General features: G+C 50.8%; 1 protein-coding gene across 4 annotated transcripts in view; it reads right to left on the bottom strand.

Moving 5' to 3' along the window:
* Camkk2 (calcium/calmodulin dependent protein kinase kinase 2) overlaps positions 1-19,050 on the bottom strand; it is a 55,251-nt gene extending 36,201 nt beyond the window's left edge. For 2 of the 4 annotated variants that reach the window (XM_036171706.1, XM_036171705.1), the window contains exons 1-2: positions 18,800-19,050; positions 3,264-3,788 (exon numbers count right to left, since the gene is read on the bottom strand). In XM_036171706.1, coding sequence (XP_036027599.1) covers positions 3,264-3,731 — 468 coding nt within the window. In that variant the 5' untranslated portion in view covers positions 3,732-3,788; positions 18,800-19,050. The remainder of the gene's footprint in view (positions 1-3,263; positions 3,789-18,799) is intronic. The other 2 variants (XM_036171703.1, XM_036171704.1) reach the window with 2 other exon arrangements.
* Positions 19,051-22,841: the final 3,791 nt, after the last annotated feature.

The following is a 22,841-nucleotide window of genomic DNA, read 5'->3' as shown; positions in this document are numbered from 1 at the left end:
ACGGGAGGGAATTCAAACTTCATATTGTAAAGCTGGCCAAAAGCTCACTGCTGTGGAGGTCGTCAGCCCTACGAGGGAACCTACTACAACCGTTCTGCTGACATGTTCTCAAACTGCTGCCTGATACTTGTGTTAACACCCGTGCATTAGTGCTGTTCTCGGCCTTGGCCCTAGCCGCTTCTCCCTGCAGTGGGCAGCAGTGACCGCAGAGACTCACAACTGGTCCAGCGCCGAGACTAAGTGGCTGCTGAGTGAGAGCTCAGCCCTAAATGGGACATCCACATCGTCCCTCCCCACCAAGGCTCTGAGAATGTCTCGGAAGGGGACAGAAAACAACGGAACAGCCGGAGGGTAGGGCGGCCACTGCCAAGTGCTGTCTTCAGGATGTAAATTCACGTATTCATGAACTCTCTGCAGCTATGAGTGTTCGCTTAGCATTGCAAAGCCCGGAGCACAAGAGCCATCCAACAAGGTCAGTCAATATTCCAAAAGGCATCACTAACGGGACTTAATGGGTTACGGGGTGGGGGGGGGGGGGGGGGGGCGGGGGGGAACGGGGACACGGGACACACACGACACGACACATGAAGGGGATGGGGGATGTGTTGAGAGCGTATGGAAGGAGTGGGAAGGGACAGATGGGTGGAGAGGATTAAGATACAACGTTGACATGTATGAAACTGTCAAAGATTAAATAAAAGACATTCTGTTAGAAAAATCTGACACTGGGCTGGAGAGATGGCTCAGTGGTTAAGAGCACTGGCTGCTCTTCCAGAGGACCCCGGTTCAATTCCCAGCAACCACATGGTGGCTCACTACTCCAGGGGATCCAACACCCTTACACAGACATACATGTACGCAAAAACACTAATGAACATAAATTTAAAAAGAAAAACCTGACTGATACTTGGCTGGGCTGACCTTGAACTGCTGGTCCTCCTGCCGTCTTCTCCAGGGATTACAGAAGTTCATCACCTTGAGGAGCTAGAGGTTGAACTCCGGGCTTTGCACACGCTAATTGAGCACTCTACCAAGTGAGCCACAGCCTACCAGCTGTTTCCTTTCTTTCTTTCTTTTTGTTTTTTGTTTTGTTTTTCGAGACAGGGTTTCTCTGTAGCTTTGCGCCTTTCTTGGATCTCACTCTGTAGACCAGACTGGCCTCGAACTCAGAGAGATCCGCCTGGCTCTGCCTCCCGAGTGCTGGGATTAAAGGTGTGCGCCACCACCGCCCAGTTTTTTTTTTTTTTTTTTTTTTTTTTTTAGCTGAGGATCGAGCCCAGGGCCTTGCGCTTCCTAGGCAAGCGCTCTACCACTGAGCTAAATCCCCAGCCCGTTTCTTAGCGTATACCTTCCACAGGACCCACCATGCTTCTAGGATTACCCAAGAGAAATGGAAATGATGCTGTGTCAGGAGGAGCCGACCGAAGCAAGGCATGCTGGGTGAGCCTTTAATCCAGCCAGCAGGAGTCAGAGGCAGGTGAGGTCGAGGCCAGCCGGGATACAATGAGATCTCGTCTCAAAAAAAATTTAAATAAATAAGTAAGGCACGAAGACCAAAAACTAGAAGCTTTTGGCCTGGTTAAGCTTTTAGGCTGTTGAGCAGCACAGTTCAGCTGAGATCCATTCAGATGAGGACTCAAGAGTCTCCCAGTCTGAGGAAACCGGATCAGCTGAAGAACTGGTGAGGTGAGGAAGCTGTGGCTTGTTCTGCTTCTCTGATCTTCCAGCATTCACCCCAATACCTGGCTTTTAAGATTCCTGCTACAAATAAGTAAAATAAATCAACCACTAATATACATGTCCCTCAGCATCTGTAGGGCTGGCTGCACAGCCCTGAAGATACCAGGCACGTAAGAACTCAAAGTGCCTTCAAAAAAAACGGCACAGGGACTGGGGCTTTAGCTCAGTGGTAGAGTGCTTGCCTAGCAAGCGCAAGGCCCTGGGTTCGATCCTCAGCTCCAAAAAAGAAAAAGAAAACGGCACAGCACTGGGTTAGCACAGGCTAACCTTTATACAGTCTCCCTCACTTACATTTTGGCACTAGGAAGTTGAGACAGCCCTTCTGGCCTGGAGCTCACTATCTAGATGAAGCTGGCCTTGAACTTGCAATGATCCTCCTGTCTCTGCCTCCTGAGTTCTGGGATTACAGGTGTACCCCACCACACCCAGCCCTCTTCGCTCACATCTTAACTCCTCTGTTTTACTATGTTTGTGTTTGTGTGTCCCCACAGGTCAGGAAAGGGCATCAGGCCCTCTGGAGTTGGAGGTAAAGGTGACTGTGAGCCTCCATGGGGGTGCTGGGAATAGAACTCGGGTCCTCTGTAGGGGCAGCCATCCTCTTCCATTCAGCCATCTCTCTTGCTCCCAAACACACACTCTGAACCATTTCCAAGTTACTTACACATTTAATACAATGTCAGTGTTTTGTGAGTCATAACTCTAGGCCTCGGAGGCAGTAACTATTTAAATTATCATTCAATGACAAGAAGAGATAACCTGCACAGACTCATACAGTTGCATTTTTTTTCTTCTTCTGAATATTTTCAAGGTTGGCTGGATCTGTAGCTACCGGGGCCAAGAGTGTACCCGATGGCATGGATTAATCTCAAAATCATTATGCCGGAGAAGAAAACTGAGCTGAAATAGAGAGCTCCGGCAGTGAACCTACTTACATAAAATCCTAGAACTTGCAAACTAACCTAAAACATTATGGAAAAAAAAAAAAAAAAGGCGGTTCTGAATGCCAGGCGTGGCAGCATACACCTGTACAATGTCAGCATTCAAAGCCAGCCTGGGCTACATAGTGAGATCCTATCTCAAAGACACGAAACAAGCCGGGCAGTGGTGGCACACACCTGCAACCCCAGCACTCGGGAGGCAGAGGCAGGTGGATCTCTGTGAGTTCGAGGCCAGCCTGGCCTACAGAGCGAGTCCAGGACAGGCTCCAAAGCTACAGAGAGAAACCTTGTCTCGAAAAAACCAAAAAACCAAAAAAAAACAAACAAACAAACAAAAAGGCATGAAGTTCAGCAGCTGCTGGGAAAGGAGCAGTGGAGAAAGGTGGTTCCTGGGCCTACAGGAGACACCCTCCCTCGGTCTGCACTGCGGGAAGTTTACCCAGGGGTGGCCAAAGAGAAAAATGAATGTTTGTGCAGTTGAAATGTGAAGGGATCGTGTGTTTCGTTTCTTTTGAGACTTCACGCCTCCACTGTCCTTCAGCTCATCCCCCCCATCCCCAGCGACCCCCACCACAGCTCACGAACCTGCAAACCTGTGATGGAGACGTGGTGTGACTCCACTGTGGGCCGCCGGGGCATCCGGGGGGAGGACTGTGGGGAGCCGGCTGGTGAGCAGGACAGAGATGGGCAGACGCAGCGTCCATTCATGTCCAAGCTGCTGCCAGAGGCTGGCCCACCCTGGGACCGCTCCTGCAGGGACATCTTGCGACCAGCAAGTAGGGGCCGTGCCTCCGATTCCGAGGCATCCAGGGGCAGTTCCTGGTCATCAGCCTGCAGAGGCTGGTCTCGGGCCAGGCTGAGGTCCACACCCTGGCCTGGCTCACACTCAGTGACCACAATGAAAGATTCCATGCCCAAGTGGATGCTTAAGGATGAGAGTCCCCCCAGGGCCTCGCAGGGCTTCTGGCTTTCCCGGCTGAGACCCCCGCTGCCCAGTTCATCCTGGGGGGCCGCCCGGTCGCTGGTGGGCTGGCTAGAGACGCATGATGACATGGTGTGTGCACCAACTTCATCCGCCAGGCTGCAGCACTTCCATGGGCAGCACAGCTGCTGTAGGAAAAAAGAAAGGGTCAGCCAGGCAGGGATAGGAAAGCGAGCCGCTCCTCTGGACCGGGCTAGTGTCTGCTTTCCGTCTCCTTGAAACTTGCAGCCCAGCACGGCGGTGTAACACTTGGGAAGCTGAGGTAGGGATACCACCAGGAATTAAAGACCAGCCTGGGTGACATAGTATGCTCCAGGCTAGCCTGAGCTACAGAGCAAGACTCTGTCTCAAAATAAAAAATAAATAAATGTGCAGCCAGTTGTGGTGGTACATTCCTATAATCCCAGCCCTCAGAAGGCAGGAAGGAGGAGTTCAAGATCTGCCTGGAGGGGCTGGGGAGTTAGCTCAGTGGTAGAACATTTGCCTAGCAAGCGCAAGGCCCTGGGTTCGATCCTCAGCTCTGGGGGAAAAAAAAAAAAAGACAAGCCTTTATGGGCTGGAGAGATGGCTCAGAGGTTAAGAGTACTGACTGCTCTTCCAGAGGTCCTAAGTTCAATTCCCAGCACCCACATGGTGGCTCACAACCATCTGTCATGAGATCTGGCGCCCTCTTCTGTATACATAATAAATAAATAAATCTTTAAAAAAAAAAAAAAGATCTGCCTGGACTATACAAGAGCTGTATTTGAAAAAACAAACAAACAAACAAAAAACTATTGCAAAATAGGATGTGATATGATCTCCCAGTCCATGAAAAAAAAATGTATTCTTTGAAGGTGGGAAAGAATGTTCCATGATTAAGAACACTTGCTACTCTTCGAGAAGACCTGGGTTTGATTCCCAATACTACACCCATATGGTGGCTTACAAACATCGGTAACTCCAATTCCATGGGGAACTGATACCCTCTTCTGATCTCCAAGGACATCAGGCACACACAAGATGCACAAACACATATATGCAAAAGCATTCATACACATTTAAAAAAAAACACAACTTTTTTTTTTAAGATTAAAAAGGGTGGGGGGCTGGAGAGATGGCTCAGAGGTTAAGAGCACTGGCTGCTCTTCCAGAGGTCCTGAGCTCAGTTCCCAGCAACCACATGGTGGCTCCCAACCATCTGTAATGAGATCTGGCGCCCTCTTCTGGCCTTCAGAGATGCATGCGGGCAGAAAACATTGTATACATAATGTATCAATTTAAACAAACAAACAAAAGCAATGTACTCTTTGCATTCCTTATCACACACCATGACAAGGAACCCAAATTCAATTCCTAGAGGAAACAAGTGTAAGGAACCCCAAGAGATTCCCGATGGGCCCTACTGGGATTGGCCGCTGGCTGCAGTACCGTTCAGCAGGGGTCTGGGTCTACCACTGCCTGGCTCCCCAACCCCTCTTTTCTTTCCATCAAGCAAGAATCTACAGGGGCTGAACAGTAGCTCAGTCAGTGGCGGTGAGCTGGCCTTGCATACACAAACCCCTGGGTTTGAACCCCAACACCACGTACAATAGCATGGTGGTACTGCCTGTAATCCCAGCACTCGGAACTGGAGGCAGGAGATCAGAAATTCAACGTCATGTACTTAACTACACAATGAAATTTGAGGTCAGCTTGAAATACATGAGACTGTCATCATGGGGGGGGGGGAGCCAGGCGTGATGGCTCACACCTTTAATCCCAGAGGCAGAGGCAGGCAGATCTCTGAGTGTGGAACCAGACTGGTCTACACAGCAAGTCCCAGGAGAGACCCTGTCTCAGGAGAGAAAGAATAATTAAGTGAGGTCTCTTGATTTTTTGATGTGTGTATACATATATGTTCAGAGGTCAGAGGTCAACCTCAGTTGTCAAAGAACCTTTCTACCTTGCCAGCGGTGTGGCACACACCTTTAATCCCAGAGCTCAGAGAAACCCTGTCTTGAAAAGAAAAGAAACCAAATAAGCAAAGAAAAACCTCTCCACCTTGGTTTTTTTTGTTGGTAGTAGAGGTGGTGATTTTTAATTTTTAAAATAATAATGATAACAACTGTGATTATTATTATTGGTTTTTTGAGACAGGGTCTGGGTCTCTCTGTGTAGTCCTGGCTGTCCTGGAACTCGCTCTGTAGAGCAGGCTGGCCTCAACCTCACAGAGATCCACCTGCCTCTGCCTCTCCAGTGCTGGGATTAAAGGCATGAGCCACCACCGCCTGGCTTTAAATTATGTTATGTGTACGGCTGTTTTGCGTACATTTGTATGTGCACCACATGTCTGATGGGTGCCCAAGAGACAAAAGAGGGCACTGAAACCACATAAACTGGAATTATAGATGGTTGTGAGGTGCCATGTGAGTGCTGGGAATTGAACCCAGGTCCTTTTAACCAATGAGCCAGCTCTCCAGCCCTCCAACCTTGTTTTTGGAAACAGGGTTTCTCAGTAGAACCTGGGGTCTCCAATTAGGCCAGGCTGGCTGGTGAGCAAACCCTGAATACGAGCCTATCTCCGCGTCTCCCCTGCTCTGGGCTTGTGAGCATGTGCTGCCCTGAGTGCTGGGCTCAAGCTCAGATCACTGACTGTGGTATCTCTAAAGCTCCTGTTGACTTCTCTTTAACTAATAAAATTATCTGGGGGGTAGGGATTTAGCTCAGTGGTAGAGCACTTGCCTAGCAAGCGCAAGGTCCTGGGTTCAATCCTCAGCTCAAAAAAAAAATTATCTGGTGCTGAGGAGATGGCTCAGTAGTTAAGAGCAACTACTGCTCCTGCAGAGAACCCGGGTTTGATTCCCTGGCACCCATGCCTCTAACTCCAGTTCCAAGGGATTTGATGCCTCTGGCTGCCACAGGCACAAGACTAACACACACACACACACACACACACACACACACACACACACACACACACAGAGTTGTTTTGCTTTTTTTCAGAGCTGAGGACTGAACCCAGGGCCTTGCACTTGCTAGGCAAGCGCTCTACCACTGAGCTAAATCCCCAACCCACACACAGTTTTTGTTTGTTTGTTTGTTTGTCTGTTTTGGTTTTTCAAGACAGGGTTTCTCTGTGTAGCTTTGCACATTTCTTGGAGCTCGCTCCGTAGACCAGGCTGGCCTCGAACTCACAGAGATCCACCTGCCTCTGCCTCCCGTGTGCTGGGATTACAGGCGTGCGTCACCACTGCCCGGCCAGTTTTTTTAATTAGTAATTATCTGGACTATTTTTTACATGCTAGATAGGCTAAATGAAACCCTTCTACCTGTATCTGCCATGCTGCACTGTTCCATGCCTGAGGCAGATGTCTCCCACGGACTAGTAAGATGTCACAAGCAGCATCATGGATGTGCTACCAGACCACTGTATTGTAAGTGGGTGGGGGCTCCAGGCCAGCTCAGGCGATAGACTGAGACTTTGTCTCAAAGCAAACAGGCTGAGGAGATGGCTTAGTGGTAAGTGTGACTGTCCTACAAGCATGAGAACCTGAGTTCAAATCCCCAGGACCACCTAAGAAATCAAGATGGCTGCCTGCCTGTGGGTGTGTCCTCAAAAAGTTAAGAGACTTTCTACCTGGTCCATCCCTACGAGCACACCCAAACAGCACTAGTCACTGTAGCTGAGGGAAGTAAGTCAGCAGACAGATAAGCAAAATGTGGTCCATAAAATGGAAAACTCCGAAGCCATAAAAGGGCCAGGAGCACTAACCAACACCCATCAAAGCTGAACACATCATGCCAAGGGCAAGGCCAGTCCCAAGAGGCCCTTATGTATTGCATAATTCCGTGGAAATGAAATTTCCATACTAGGCAAATCCACGGAGGAGCCGACAGAGCACTCTGGGGGCCAGGCAGTGCAGGTTTTCATCTTGGTGAAGACGTCTCAGAACTAGACAGAAGTGGTGATTTCACAACCCCATGCATGTAGGAAATGCAATGAACTATTGATCTCAAGAGGGTTCATCTGCCGGGCATGGTAGCGCATACCTTGATTCCCAGCTTTCCAGAGACAGAGGCAGGAGGAGCTCTGGAGTTCCAGGCCATTCTGGTCTACATAGTGAGACTTTGTCTCAAATTTAAAAAGAAAAAAAAAAAGGGGAGGGTTAATTAGAGGGCTGGGGTACAGCTTGCAGCTTGACAGGATTTGAGAAGACCTCTACCCCCAGCACTGTGCCTCCTGCCCCCCAAAAGTCAATTTTATGTCACATGAACTTTCCTATCAATTTGAGAGAAAAGAGACTGACACACAGCTTCAGGTTGTCAATTCTCAGCGGCGCGGGGACAGAATATTAACCTCTGGCTCGTGTGTGTTTGACAAATTCTGGTGGACAAATGTCACAGGCACTGCTGGAGCTAAGTAAGGGCATCCACAAATGGGCCGGCAGTTAGCTGTGTGCTAATCAAGGAGGCTCTCTCCGGGTGCTGTGCAAACAGTGGGTGCTGGCTGAGATGTGAGGGGAGAAAATGGCCTCCTGGGCCACCCAGGTAGAAGAGAACTTTGAGAGGAAGGTGTAAAAGTGGCGTGCACTCGGGGCTCCCTAAAGGACCCCGCTGAGGCACGATAACGTTGCCTCGCCCTCTAGAAATCATCCATTCAGAATCTACTATGTCAGGCAAGGTGGCTGGGAATCCTCCAATCAGAAAAGCCTCGGCATTCCCAGGCCTGACTGACATGTGCCCACTCATGATCTTTAAAAAAAAAAAAAAAAAAAGTGGTAGGTTTTTCTTGTTTTTTATTAATTAAGTAATCTTTTTCAAGACATTTTCCTGTGTAGCCCTGGCTGTCCTGGAATTCACTCTGTAGACCAGGCTGGCCTCAAAACTCAGAGATCCATCTGCCTCTGCCTCCCAAGTGCTGGAACTAAAGGTACACACTACCACCTCCCGGCTGTATATTTGTTTTAAGAGAGAAAAAGAGCATGAAAGTGGGTAGGGAGGAATTGAGGGAGGGAAAAAATGATACAATTATATTGTATGGGGGTTGGGGATTTAGCTCAGTGGTAGAGCGCTTGCCTAGCAAGCGCAAGGCCCTGGGTTTGATCCTCAGCTCCAAAATATATATATAGTATGGAATTTATTTTTAAGAAAAAAAGAATACCGAGTGGTGGTGGCACACGCCTTTAATCCCAGCACTCGGGAGGCAGAGGCAGGCGGATCTCTGTGAGTTTGAGGCCAGCCTGGTCTACAGAGTGAGTTCCAGGAAAGGCGCAAAGCTACACAGAGAAACCCTGTCTGGAAAAACCAAAAAGAAAAGAAAAGAAAGAACCCACAACAAGGAGCTGAGAGGATGGTTCAGTGGGTAGGATTGCTTGCAGCATCCCAGCACACGCATTAAAAGCTGGGTGTCACCTCACGGCACCTGCAACCCCAGTGCTAGAGGGCAGAGACAGGGTCCGCACTGCTTGGTACACCACAGAAGCCATCAGAAGCTGTGGGCCTGCCCTGGCGTCCCTGTCAATGGACCAGTCTCCCCAGTCCCACACTCTGCAGTCTGGCTGCTGTTACTCTATGTATCCTTTTGTGATGCTCATCTTCCTGGCTGGAAGTCCACAGCCTGGGTCTACCCTTTTCCTAGCTTGCCTTAGCCTCTCCCGGCCTCAGTCTCCTCACCTGTAAGATGGACACTGTCCAGATGGTCATGGGGAGCAGATGAGCCCTGCAGTCAGAACACACGACCGAAGTGGTAAAAAGCTATTCCTTCAACACAGCGCCTACAAACAGTGGGGCTGCGTTCCAGACCGCTCTGGAGCGACTACTGTCCCAGTGAGCCCACCTGCTCTTGTGTGGATTCGGCCACCCTGCCCTAGCCACCCTGAGGACAGACAGGCGGCCTGACCTTCTACTCAGAACCACCTCTGTTGGGGCTACAAGTGTTCCTGAAAAGAAAACCAGACTTGGCAGGGCCTTTGAGAATCAATGGAGCTTTTTTCTTTTTCTTGCCAACAGAAAAACAATTGCTTATCGATCTCTACTCCGGGCCAAGGACACCAAGCCGTCCACCCCCAACAAAGCTGCTTTTAATCAAGTCTCCTTGGCCAGCCGGTGTCTGGCCTGGGCCTCCCTCGCCTCCACCTCCGCCTCTGACACAGGCTTGGCCTTCAAGGTCTGAAGAAGGAAGGAGGAGAACAGAAACACCCAGACACAGGCTAGGGCCGCCTGTGAAGACAGGCAGGTCCAGGTCTAGGGAAGAGACAAACGAAGGCCAGGAGGGCTGTGTAGAAGTACCCTGCCCTGTCCCGACCAGTATTCTGAATTGTTTAGGGGCCAGAGACCCTAGGAGAATCTAATGAGGCTACCAACATGTCTCTAGCAGAAAAACTGAACATAAAGACAGTAGATTTAGCATAAAAGACGGTGCTGATATTGCTCTAAGCCCAGCAGGCAGCAGGCGTGGAGTAACTGGGCTCGGTTGTGTAATTCCCGAAGGACAGGCCCTCTGCAAGGAGGGGCAGGATCCGAACACAGGATGGAAGAGGACCTTCCTACAGCGCCAGCAGTCCTGGGCTGGCCTGGCCTGGCCTAGCCCTGCAGTTCCCCATGGGTCACAAGCACTGCCCCGCCCAGAAGGCCCTCCTCCCTCCAGGGCACCCAGTGGAGGCATCAGACCCTTCCTGGAGCAGATGGAGCTAGAGCCCGGCCAGGATGAGAGGAATGTTCCTTCCTGTGCCAGAAAGCCAAGTGGCACAGGCCTACAGGAAATGCCTGGCCATTTCCATTTCCTGGGGGCCGTTTCCAACCAGCAACTACTGCCTGCCAAATGCTGAGCTGAGCTGAACCACTATGGGGCTGTACGGCAACTCAGCGGGTCAGCCTCAAAATCAGGGACCCATCTTCCTCCGAGTCCCTCAGGGTCCTTAGAGCCTCTCTTCCCTGGCACTCCGGGATATAAACAAAGGACCAAGTAAGCTCCACAGATCCTACCAAAATCAGGAATGACGTCATCCCTGCAATCAGGAAAGGACCTAAACAGCCACATCTTCTCTCGCCTGGGGAAACTGAGGCCCAAGGCCCTTAAAGGAAATTCATTCATTTGTTCTTTTAACAAGCAATTAGGGCTGAGGCTTAAATGCAGACCAGGCATGCAAGAGGCCCTGGGTTCAGTCCCCAGCACGGCAAAACCAGGTGGTATAGTGGTGCGCGCTGTGACACTCTGGAGGTAGAGGCAGGAGCATTAGAGACATTCTCACTATACTCTGGTATAGTGGTGCACGTTGTGACACTCTGGAGGTAGAGGCAGGAGCATTAGAAGCTGTTCAAGGTCTCAAGGTTCATTCTCAGTTACATAGTAAATTTTTTTATTATTATTATTATTATTTTTTTTGGAGGGGAGCAGTTTTTACAAGACAGGGTTTCATCTGGCTGTCCTGGAAATCACTTTGTAGACCAGGCTGGCCTTGAACTCAGAGATCCACCTACCAGCACTGGGATTAAAAGTGTGCACTGACGCCACCACCACCACCACCCTACACAGCAAGTTTGAAGCCAGCCAGGGTTACACAGTGAGGGCATGTCTCAAACACAGAACCAAAGGTCAAAGAAAAACTCCAGGTGACTACAGGGGAACTATTGTGTGGTTGCTGTTGCAAAGGACCGACAGCCTGCTGAAACATTTGGTTTCCTTTTGTTTTGTTTGGGAGACAGGGTTTCTCTGTGTAGTTTTGGTGCCTGTCCTGGCTCTCACTCTGTAGACCAGGCTGGCCTCGAACTCACAAAGATCCACCTGGTTCTGCCTCCCGAGTGCTGGGATTAAAGGTGTGTGCCACCACCACCAGGCAACAGATGTATATTTTTAAAAAATTGCTGATTTACCTAGAATCACACAGTACTTTCAAGCAGAGCTAAAATGGGCCAGTTTTGTTTTGTTTTGCTGAGGTGCCTGAGGTGGAACTCAGGGCCCCTGTACATGCAGAGCAAGTAACTCACCGTGGTGCTATAGCCAACAATCCTGGTCTGCATTTTCCAACAAAACAAAACCTAAAAGTTACGGGCATAGCCTTGCAGAGGTCACAAACTGTGTCCTGAGTAAAATACAGGCCGGGTCAAAAGCTTCTCAAAGAGGCATGCATAGGCCAAGTCGCTGCCTTCCTGGGAACCCGTACGAGGGTAGACCAAAGGCAGAGGCCTCCAACTGTACCAAGAACAAACACCCAGACTCGGCAGAGCAACACAGCTTGACTAACTGGAGAGTGAGGCTTTGAATTCACCACTGAATTCTCGGGCCTAGAACTTTCTAGAAGACAGCTGGCATTCAACAAATGTAAGCCGGAGGTTGCATATTCCAAACACCCCAAGGCCAGTCAGAAGGTCAGATGCTGTCTTTAGCTGGCCTAGAGTCCACATTCCTTTATTCTGGGAACACATCCTTTCACGTGAGACACCCCCATGGAGCCGACCCCATCACCACTTTCTGGGCCTCATCCATGACTCAAAACTGCCCAACTAGCCATCAACTACTCTGGCCAGGTGATGGATTCAAGAGAACATACGTGATCCAAAGCAGTCTACGGGTCTTACTCTGCGATTTTGTTTGTTAAGTGTTAAAAGGGGGGCAGGGGTCTTTCTGTTGAATTTAGTGCTGTGAGAATATCCATCACGAGGGTGTGGGGAGAACCCTGCCATAGAATGAAGTCCATCAAGAGAGAAGAACGATGGAGGATGGAAAACTGATTTGGCACCCAGATCCACCCGCGCCCGAAGCCCACGTCCCCCAGTGTTTTCGAGGACCTGAGCCAATAGAGACATCACTTCCCAAAGAACAGACTGACAGGAAGGCTCCTCCGCTAAGTTCAGCTCCTCACACCCCAAGGCAGACCAGACTGCTCCGCAGCTGCCTGGTCCCTAATAACCCAGGCAGCCTTCAGGATGATGGCTAGGCAGAAAACACCACCTACAATGTTTTGTTTGTTTATCTTAGAGAGAGAAAAAAAACCCTCAGTGATGGAGAAGACTTGAGGAGCCGGCTAACTTGGAATTTTAGAAAGGGTACAGGTGGGAACGCACACTACACAAAAATCGAAGCAAATGGCTTCTTCCGCAGCCATGCAGCCAGACTCCCTGACTGCGGACTAGAGAGACAGATGTCTCGGCAGTTAAGAGCACTTGCTGCTCTTACGGAGGCCCTGAGTTCTGATCCCAGCACCCATGCCAGGTAGCTCCAGGGCATTTGATGTTTTCTTCTAGCCTCTGTGGGCACTGGCATACAGATAGCATTTATTCACGCAAACATACACATAAATTAAGAAAATAAAAGCCAGGCAGTGGTGGCACACACCTTTAAGCCCAGCACGGGAGGCAGAGGCAAGTTAATCTTCAGTCTACAGAGAGTTCCAAGACAGCCAGGGCCACACAGAGAAACCTTGTCTTGAAACACTGAAACACCACTACCACCACCCGCCCCCTCAAAAAAAAAGAAAAGAAAGGAAAAACAAAAAAACAAAAAACTCCTTGGCACGTTTTAACTAGTACTAAAAACAAGTTACAAATTTTAATTTTTCTCTTTTTTCTTTTCTTTTGGTCTTTTGAGACAGGGTCTCTTCACATAGCCCTGGCTGTCCTGGAACTCACTCTTTAGACCAGGCTGAGTTAGAGATCCACCTGCCTCTGCCTCCCTCCCCAGTGCTGGGATTAAAAATGTGCAACACCATGATCAGCCTCAAAGTTGAACTTCATTTATTTTGTTTGTTTGTTTGTTTTTCGAGACATGCTTTCTCTGTGTAGCCTTGGCTGTCCTGGAACTCACTCTGTAGACAGGGCTGGCCTCACGGAGATCCACCTGCCTCTGCCTCCTGGGTGCTGGGATTACAGGCGTGCGCCACCACCACTAAGGCTTCAGATCAGAATTTCTAATCTCACCACGATAACTAAACTCTTTCCACTTTCCCCGTTAGCTGAAGTCCAAGGCATCATTTTTTACTAAATTTAAAAAAAAAAAAAAAAAAGGTGAATATAATTTCACATCCACACTGACATATTGTAGGAGTTTACTCACTGCCCACTGCTTCAGTGGCCGGGGGTGGCGTGAGGAGGGGGAAGACAGCTACAGTTAGAGACGCTAAAAGCCAGGGTGGGTGAGACAAGACAGGCCAGCAGGCCAGCAGGCTGATGGCTGGGCACAAACTAGAGCCAGAGGTCCAGATCCCTGCAGCCCAGGGACCAAGCCCCTGAATGACCTGAGTTTCTGAGTCCCTGCTGGCCACTTATAGGGATCTGATGGGTCACATATCATTGAGAGAACAAGACACTCCTATCTGTGGTCAAGCTTTGAAGGCCTTGAAGATACAGAAAAGGACAAACACGTGAGTGAGTACTACAGTGAGTGTTTCGGGGGAAACGGAATGTGAGGTGAGAAGCCTTATTCCTTCCTTGAACTTTTCTGACCTACTCCCTCCCCGTCTGCCACTGAAGCGAAGGAAGAGGCAGAAACAAATGGAAATTTTTTGTTTGTTTGTTTTCCCGAGACAGGGCTTCTCTGTGTGGTTTTGGTGCCTGTCCTGGATCTCGCTCTGTAGACCAGGCTGGCCTCGAACTCACAGAGATCCGCCTGGCTCTACAAATGGAATTTTAATCTGTAAGGGGAAGGAAGAGATCCACTCCATGGATGCACAGCCTGACCAGTCAGGGGTAGGAGCCCCAGCTTGGCACCACAGGCATCCCTGCCTGTTTCACCCACCCACATCTCTCTCCCTCCGTCATCCCTGCTTGTCTACAGACGGTTTAATCCACCTCCGTCCCTCTCCAGCCTCCAGCATACATGCCCCCCCCCCCCCTCCAAGCAGGGACAAGGCTGGAAACCAGGTGTATAGGGCCACCTGTCCCTCACACCAGGCCCCAGAATGGGTATCGAGGTCTGAGATGAACCTAAAGGCAATCTCTCTTTGCCAGATGCTTTGAATGCAATATTTCCAATGTCTTTTTTTTTTTGGTTTTTCAAGACAATGTTTCTCTGTGAAACAGTCCTAGCTGTCCCAGAACTCACTCTGTAGACCAGGCTGGCCTCCAACTGACAGAGATCCACCTGCCTCTGCCTCCGGAGTGCCACCACTGCCTTGTCCCAGTGTACATTTAAAAGCACAACAGAGCTGGGCAGGGAGGCAGATAAATCCAGCACTACAGAGTGAGCTCCTGGACGGCCAGGGCTATGCAGAGAAACCGTGCTCAAAAAACCAAACCAACCAAACAAACAAACAAAAACAATCCAACCAGGGACGGGATGATCCCTCCCGCCGTTCCCCCTTATCTAACCACTCCCTCCCTTTAAGTGTTTCCTAACAGAAAGAAGCACTTTGGCCTTCCCTCAGCTCCACCTCCTGCGGCCTCTCAGGGCAGAGGGCAAGATCCTGGCCTCCCCTCCTCACCCCCACTTCCTGTGGGGTCATCCATCTTTCCTTTCCAGGTTGGCATTAGCATTTTTATCTCTGTCACCGCCATCTCTCGACTATTTACAGCCACCGGGATAAAAAGAGGCACACAAAAATAGTCCCTGTACAGCTTTCAGCATGGGGTGGGTGTGGGGGCACAATAGAATCTTCTCTTTTTCCTTCCCTCCCTTTCCAAAAGGGAGAGAGACGTATGCTGGAATACAGCTCATCTGTTCCACAGGACTCCCCGGCGGCTCAGAGGCTCCCATAGGCAGCAAGGCCCAGCGCCCCTCAGCTCCCCAGAGCACAACTTCTGTTCCCAGAGCCCCCAAACGGGGGATGAAGGTTGCAGAGCCAGGCAGCACCCTGACCAGTTCCTGTCATGCCCAGGGCCTCCTTCCTGCCTTCAGTCCAAATGAACGAAACGAAACAAAACTTAGGCATTTCTCTCTGCTTAAAAATGTTCTATAAAAGGAAAATCAGCTAGGCCTGGTGGTGTACACATGCAGGAGACAGAGACAGGAAGACCAAGAGATGAAGACCAGACTGGGCTACCTAATGAGACCCCGTCTCCCAGAGCAGGGAAAGACAGAGAAGCCTTATACAAGAGACAACACAAACGTCCATCGTTAGGTCAATGAACCAAATGGAGTCCACTCAGACCATGGAATATTATTCAGCCATAAAAAAGGAATGAAGCCTAGAAGCTGTACACAAAAGACCACCTGTTCCGTAAGATGTCACTCACAGGACACAGCCACAGACAGCACACTAGTCCTAGAGACGGCAGATGTGTGGCGCCCCAGGCCTGGAGGAATACTGGGATCAGGCAGTGAGTGACTGTTTATCAGGCACACGACTTCCTTTTGAGGCAATGCAAATGCTCTGAAACTAGGTGGAGGAGAGAGATGCACACCACCCACCGCCAGTGTCCTCAACGCTGCATGAGGACTCCACCTTGGTTTTTTTAAGGGTTGGGGATGTAACTTGTAGAGAGCTTGCTTGCAAGGCAAAAGCCAAAACCCTTACCAATGTCTATCAACAAACAATCTGAACTCTATTATTTATTCACTTAATTTATCTTGAGACAGGGTCTCGCGTAGCCCAGGCTGACCTCCAACTTGCTATGCAGATGAGCACAACCTTGAACTTCTGATCTAGCTTCCATTCCACCTCACAAGTGCTGGGATTATAGGCATGCACCACCACACCCAGTTTATAGACCGCCAGGGACCAATCCAAAGGTTTCATGTGTACAGGCAAGCACCAACCTCGCCACATCCCATCTAAGGATTTTTTTTTTTTTTCAATTTTCAAAGAGAAATCCCTCACCTTCCAAGGAAGAAGTACAGGTGTGATCGGAGAGCTGAGCCACCTTGGGCTCTCTGGCCTACTAATCCAAGGCTCTGACTCAAAGGAGAAATGTCATGTAGCCCGTGTCCACATCCCCAGGACAGTGGGAAGAAATGAGATCCACAAGACCCTGGAGCCACCAGAAGGAGGCATGTCAAGGAAAAGGGGTCCCAAGGGCTGAGCAGCTGCCAGTCTGGGCTCTTCCGTAGGATGGGTTCACGGTAAGGCAAGGGTGACTGGCCACACTGGATTCCGAGCGGAAAGACCTGGTGCAGAGGTTTGACCTGCCCCACCCAGCTGTCCCTTGCCAGACAGCAGCCCTAGGCACTGTCTACATCCAGTGCACAAACTCCCTCTGTTGGGTTGGGTTCCTATTCTCTCTACCTACCCCTCCCCTCCTCAGCCCTGCTTCAAAGGCTTGGCACAAACGATGCCCCCTTCAGGAAGCCTCCGGAGTACACTCCCATCAGAACAGATTTCTCCAGAATACCCCTGGCGGCTATCTCTCCATTTCCCCAGAACTCCAGGCTCATGACATTTTTCTCAGCGTCTCCCTACTGGCATTTAGGGTAGAGACATTCTTACAGGACAATTGGCACTCCTGAGCTCCTGCCGAATAAACAACCTCATTTTGACAAACCAAAAGTCACTCCCACACATTTCAGATGCCCGCCAGGAGGGTAGGACTGCCCCCCTGAGAACTACGGCATTCTTTTTTTTTTTTTTTTTTTTGGTTCTTCGAGACAGGGTTTCTCTGTGTAGTTTTGCGCCTTTCCTGGAACTCACTCACTCTGGAGACCAGGCTGGCCTCGAACTCACAGAGATCCACCTGGCCGGGATTAAAGGCGTGCTCCACCACCGCCCGGCAGACTACGGCATTCTTATTTGCCCACTAACAACTGGGGGGAAAGACAGGCCTGGGTTCTGACAGGGCTGCAGGACCTCCTCAGGTCTATGTCCTCATATGTAGCTTAGTAAACAGGCCTGGGCTCCCCCAAGAAGGTGAGGGAAGCCTTGCTTGTCTGTGTGATCCCAGATGAGTTAAACAACCTCTCTGAGTCTTTCAATACTGAAGGAGTGTTAGGAACCTCAACCTCCTATTCTCGACCATAGTGACAAAACTCCCCAAGTAGCAGGATTCGGGGTTAAGCCTTAAATGAGATAAGGCAGGCAACAAAACAGTATCTGCCACATAGCAAGAGCTCAATAAATGTTCATTAGGGGGTGGGAGTGTGGTTCAGTGGTAGAGGGTTTGCTTAGCATTCTCCTGCCACTGGGTTCTATCCCCGGCATGGATGAAAAAAGTCACTACGATTATCCAAGGCAGGGGGGCTCATCAAATGATCGCTTTGATGAACTGGTTACGAGCAGCTGAATGTCCAGAAGGAAGATGTGGCAAACTGAACTGCTTACGCAGCACCTATTCTGAAAGTGCTTGGGAACAGTGTAGCCCCTGCCACTTCCAAAGAACAAAGGAGCTGTGGGGACACAGAGCAATCCTCCTCAGTCCTGTGGGGGCAGAGTTGGAAGGAGTAAAAAGACATCGTTAATGCCCCAGGGCACCTGAAGTTTCTACTCCGGGACTGGGAGAAATCAAAGCGCAGGCTGGGGAAGGTGGGAAGTTGCATCTAGGGTAATGAATGCGCGGCATGACCCACCCCCAGATCAGAAGGCTGCTTCTTTGCCCAAGGCACCTCAGACGTTCTCCACCCCCAGCTCCATCCCTCTGCAAAGTGCCACCTCTTCATCTCCAAGTGAGAGCAGCCCGGGAGGAGGCTGGCAGAGCTGTGAAAACACCCTGTTCCCCTAAACTGGGCAGCCAGGGGGTGGGGAGAACCTTGGCAAAACCCGGGTGACACAGGGGCACCAGCCCCAGGGCTGAGCCAGGGGAGGGCCGGAGCGTGCACTCTTCATGCACCGCGCGCTGCAGCCCAGAGGTAAATTTAGGTCAAAAGGATCAAGCCGGCCTGTGAGGTCGGGGTGGTCAGAGGGCAGACTCGGGGTCCTGGCACCTGTATCCAAACCCCTAGGGCCGGGGTCGCCCCGTGCCCTGCAGGCTGCGGGGGTGGGACGCTCCGGCGCGCTCAGGTTCCGCACCTGTCAAGCGCCAGCGGTGGCCTAGGCCGTCGCGGGGACCCGGGACCGCCCCTGCCGGCCGATCTCCGTGCGGAACTCCAGGCCGGCCCCTAGCATCGCCCGGGCCCAAGCACCGCCCCGCTCCGGAGGCCCGGGGGAAGGGGGCGCAGCCCTCCACGTGGCGGGGCGCGGGGCGGCGCACGTGGGGTCCCCTCGGGGCCCGCCTCTGGGCTGTGTCTGCCGGCGCTGCGCGCGCCCCGGGACCCGGAGACCCACGGGGCGGCTGCGTGTCCCCCCACACAGCCCGGGCCCGCTTCGGGCCAGCTCACCTGGGCTCCGCGCCGCCACCTCCCGCGCTCTGCGCCCCCGGCTCGGCTCGGCTTGGCTCGGCTCGGCTCGGTCCGGTTCGGCTCTCCGCGGGAGGAGCCGCCCGGGCTTCGGCTCGCGCGCGGCGGCGGCGGCGGCGGTGGCGGCGGCTGCGCCTCGGGCTCCGCGCTGATTGGCCGAGCACCCGGCGTGGAGCGCGCGTGCCCGCCGCAGCCTCGGCCGCGCGCCGGGTCCCGCGGAGACTTAAGTAGCACCGGGGCGGAGGCGAGGTTTGGGGGGGGTGGGGGGAGGCGGGAAGGAGGCGATCGGCGGCAGGAAAGCGAGGCCCGGCCCGCGCAGGGGCGCACAGGCCGCAAGTTTGCGAGTGGGTCTCGGTTCCTGCCAGCTGCTGCACGCCGCTTTGTTTCTGAGCGTGGGGAAGTTCCCCCAAGGCGGCGGGAAACCAGGAGGCTGTCTGGCGGTGCCCTCCCTGGATCTCGGGGCAACGCCCATTTGTGGGGGAAGCCCGTTCCGCAGCCGCCTCCCCGCTGACCACTGCTGCAGGCTCGCCCTAAAATGCATCACTCTGTTCGGCCCAGGGAAGTTCTGAGTCTCCGCAGAAGGTTGTTTAGATGCGTGTGATGAAACACATCCTGTTCTGGCCCAACACTCTTCCCCTTTTTGACGGTTTACTTTACAGACTTAAGCTCCTTTAGTCTCTCCCATTTGGCTAACAACGGAGAAGGAAAAGCGTATTTCAAGGAGTCGCTGACCTGGCGGCCTTCCGGGTGAGCGAGGGTCAGTGAACTCTCAGACTTGGATGTTCACCAGTGGCTGTCCGCAAGTCCCTGCCAGCAGCCAAGAGGGAATGGGAGTTGAGACGTCAAGCTCACTGAGGATTCAAAGCTCTTTGTCAACTGGGTCGGTTTCCAGCCCTCGTTAGTAAATTATTCCAGTGTTTCTAGGCTGCAGGGGCATTCACAAACAATTCCAAGGGCCGGACAAATACACTCAAGGACCGTTCTAATGAGATGGCCACCTCCGATATTGCTCAAGGCGCTCACATTTATTTGTTAGTCATGGCAAATAGAGCGAGACGTGATGGAATAGTACACAATAGTTAAAAGGGCTGTGTTAGATCTACTTGTACCCACAAGAAAAGAGCACAAAGACATGTAGAGTAAAGAGCAAGCTGCGGAATAAATACAGTATCACGCACAGTGTGTATTTTTAAGCCCCGCTCTTGAGTGACTGCCTGGGGAGACATGAACAAACGTCTATTCACCCAAAATAGGGCGCCAACAACAGATCAAAGACCCAGTTCTGTCCAAGCCCGGCTTGGTGGACCAATGAGTTTATTGGGCTTACTCATCTCCAGCATGGATGGTGACCTGCCAAAAGCGACATAGATGGAGTTCTCCTTCGTTTGCCTTCCCCTCCTATAGACTCTAGCGTCTCCCAGGGCCATGTGCAGCTTGGGGTGGGCACCAGAAGGAAGGAGGGAGTGACTGTAACCTCAGGTGAAGGTCTAATAATAGCCTGGGGCTTGTGAGGGTCTCTTGCAGAGGCCAGCACAGCCGCTCTGATTTCAAGAGGGTAGCAGCATGTTCTGTGATGCCCACACGGTGTATGCGTATGGACACATGCTTATGCAAAAAGATATAAAAGTCGGAGAGGGTTGGTTCATGTTAGATTCATGACAGTCTGACACCAAGAAGGAAGTAGGCAGCTAGAGGTAGAGTACTTGCCTAACATGTAGGAGGTACCAGCATGGCATAAAAATAAAGGGAGGGGGCTGGAGAGATGCTCAGTAGTTAAGAGCACCAGCTGCTCTTGCAGAGGACCTGGGTTCAATTCCAAGCACCCACATGACAAGTGGCGACCCTTTGGAACTCCCGTTCCCAGGGATCTGACGCCCTCTTCTGGCCTTCTCAGGCAGTGCATGTACAGACACACATTCATGGGCCTTTAACCCAGTACTTGGGAGGCAGGGACAGGAGGATCTCCACGAGTTCAAGGCCAGCCTAGCCTACACAGGGAGTCCCAGGGCAACCAGGACTACATAGATCCTGTTTCAAAAAAGACAAAGTAGGGTTGGGGAATTAGCTCAGTGGTAGAGTTCTTGCCTGGCAAGCGTAAGGCCCTGGGTTCGATCCTCAGCTCAAAAAAAGGAAAAGAAAAGAAGAGAAAAAAGACAAAGTAATAATAATAAATAAGATGGGTGGTGGTGGCACATGCCTTTAATCCCAGCACTCAGGAGGCAGAGGCAGGTAGCAGGATCTCTGAGTTCGAGGTCAGCCTGGTTTACAGAGCAAGTTCTAGGACAGCCAGAGCTACACAGAGAAACACTGTCTCAAAAAACTAAAAATAATAATAAATAAATAAATAAATAAATAAATAAATAAATAAAGGGAGGGAGGGAGAAAGGGAGAGGAGAGAAGGGGACACCGAGTATAGGAAGATGTTATAATATTTGTTTTAATTCAGAGCGCCACTTGTGTTGTTATTGTTCTTGTTGTTTGTTTTGGTTTTTCTAGACAGGGTCTCACTATGTGCTCCTGGCTGTCCTGAAACTCACTTTGTAGATCAAGTTGGCCTCGAACTCACAGAGATCTGCCTGCCTCTGCCTCCTGAGTACTGGGATTAAAGATGTGTGCACCACTGCCCAGCTTCACTCATAGGTTTTGACTTACCCACGAACTGTAAATTCCTGGAGTCCAAGCAGGTACCACGGGCAGAACATTTGCCTAACGCAGCACAGAGATTGAAAGGCAATGACCCTGGAGTAAGGCAGGCTTCATTCAAGCCTCAAATCCGCTAATGTCCAGCTCTGTAAGCTTGGGCTATTGACTTGATCTCTCCCAGTTCGATTTCCTCAGCCGTCAGATAAAAACAATAATAGTACCCGAGCTCACAGGCTTGGCCTGGGGTTTTAGTACAATAATGTGTGTGAAGATACTGGCTCAGCGCCTAGCACGCAAGTGCTCACCGATGCTAACTACCAATATGCTTTAGCGCAGTGCTAAAAATCCCATCCATTTATGTGCCTTTCTTATTAAAGCAAATTAGAACGAAGTGCAGAACACCGTAATTGCCTGTCATTGCCATTCAGCTCCTCGTGTGCTAGGAGCCATCCCACACAAGGAAACCATTTTCTTCCTACAGATATAAAAACAAGAGTAGGCTTCGAGTTTTCGTCTCCCCCCTCCAAGAACGTCTGAAAATCCTATTCTAGGCAAACAGATCTTGTTGTCCTGACAACACACATTGCCTGGAAAATAAGTAAACAGGGCATCCGAGTCTTTTTTTTTTTTTTTTTTTTTAAGAAAACTTAAACCCTGTGGAGATGGGGAAGGCATGGAAATCTAAGACTTTATCATTTTCTCTCCCATGTGGAGGGCTTCACAACGTCCTTACAAAGCTTTGCCCCTCCTTCCTTAGCTGGCCTGTGTTCTGCTCATGTTGTTCATGGGAATGTTCTGCTGCGTAGGCCTGAGTGTCTAGAACAAGAGAGTGGGATTCTTATCACCAATGAAGTTGATTCACGGGGTAATCTTCAACAAAACAAGAGCTAGAAGAGACCTTGAAAAGCTACGATCTCCCGGCAGTGAGATGAATAGGCTTCTAAGACCTCAATACAAACGGCATCGTAAAAGACAGCATCAGGGTTTATGAGAGCGCTCTTCATCTGTCCCTGCACACATTTGCAAGAAGAAAAACATCCGGACACGGCTGAATACTCAAAACAAGTAGAAGTAGCCCAGGCGTACGGATGAAGGCAAAGACTGCCTGGGGACAGAGGAAAAGCCTTGGCTGTAGAGGCTGCCACATCAAGGACTGGATCTTCTGTCTGGCCCTTACCAGTGACAGGGCTGACAAAGGCCAGTGTCAGGAATTCGGTCTCCTCATTGGCAAAATGGACAGGGCGCTATGCTTAAAGTGTTGGAAATGGTGTGTGAGTTTTTAGTTGTATCTGGTACATCTTGGCTACTGGGAAAAATGACAGGATTAGTCAATAGGAAAAGCATTCGCAAAAACACGGGACCTTCCAGAACAGGGTCTGGG

The sequence above is a fragment of the Onychomys torridus genome, chromosome 22 (assembly GCF_903995425.1).
Source record: "Onychomys torridus chromosome 22, mOncTor1.1, whole genome shotgun sequence".
NCBI lineage: Eukaryota > Metazoa > Chordata > Mammalia > Rodentia > Cricetidae > Onychomys > Onychomys torridus.
This window is presented reverse-complemented; position numbering and strand designations above follow the sequence as displayed.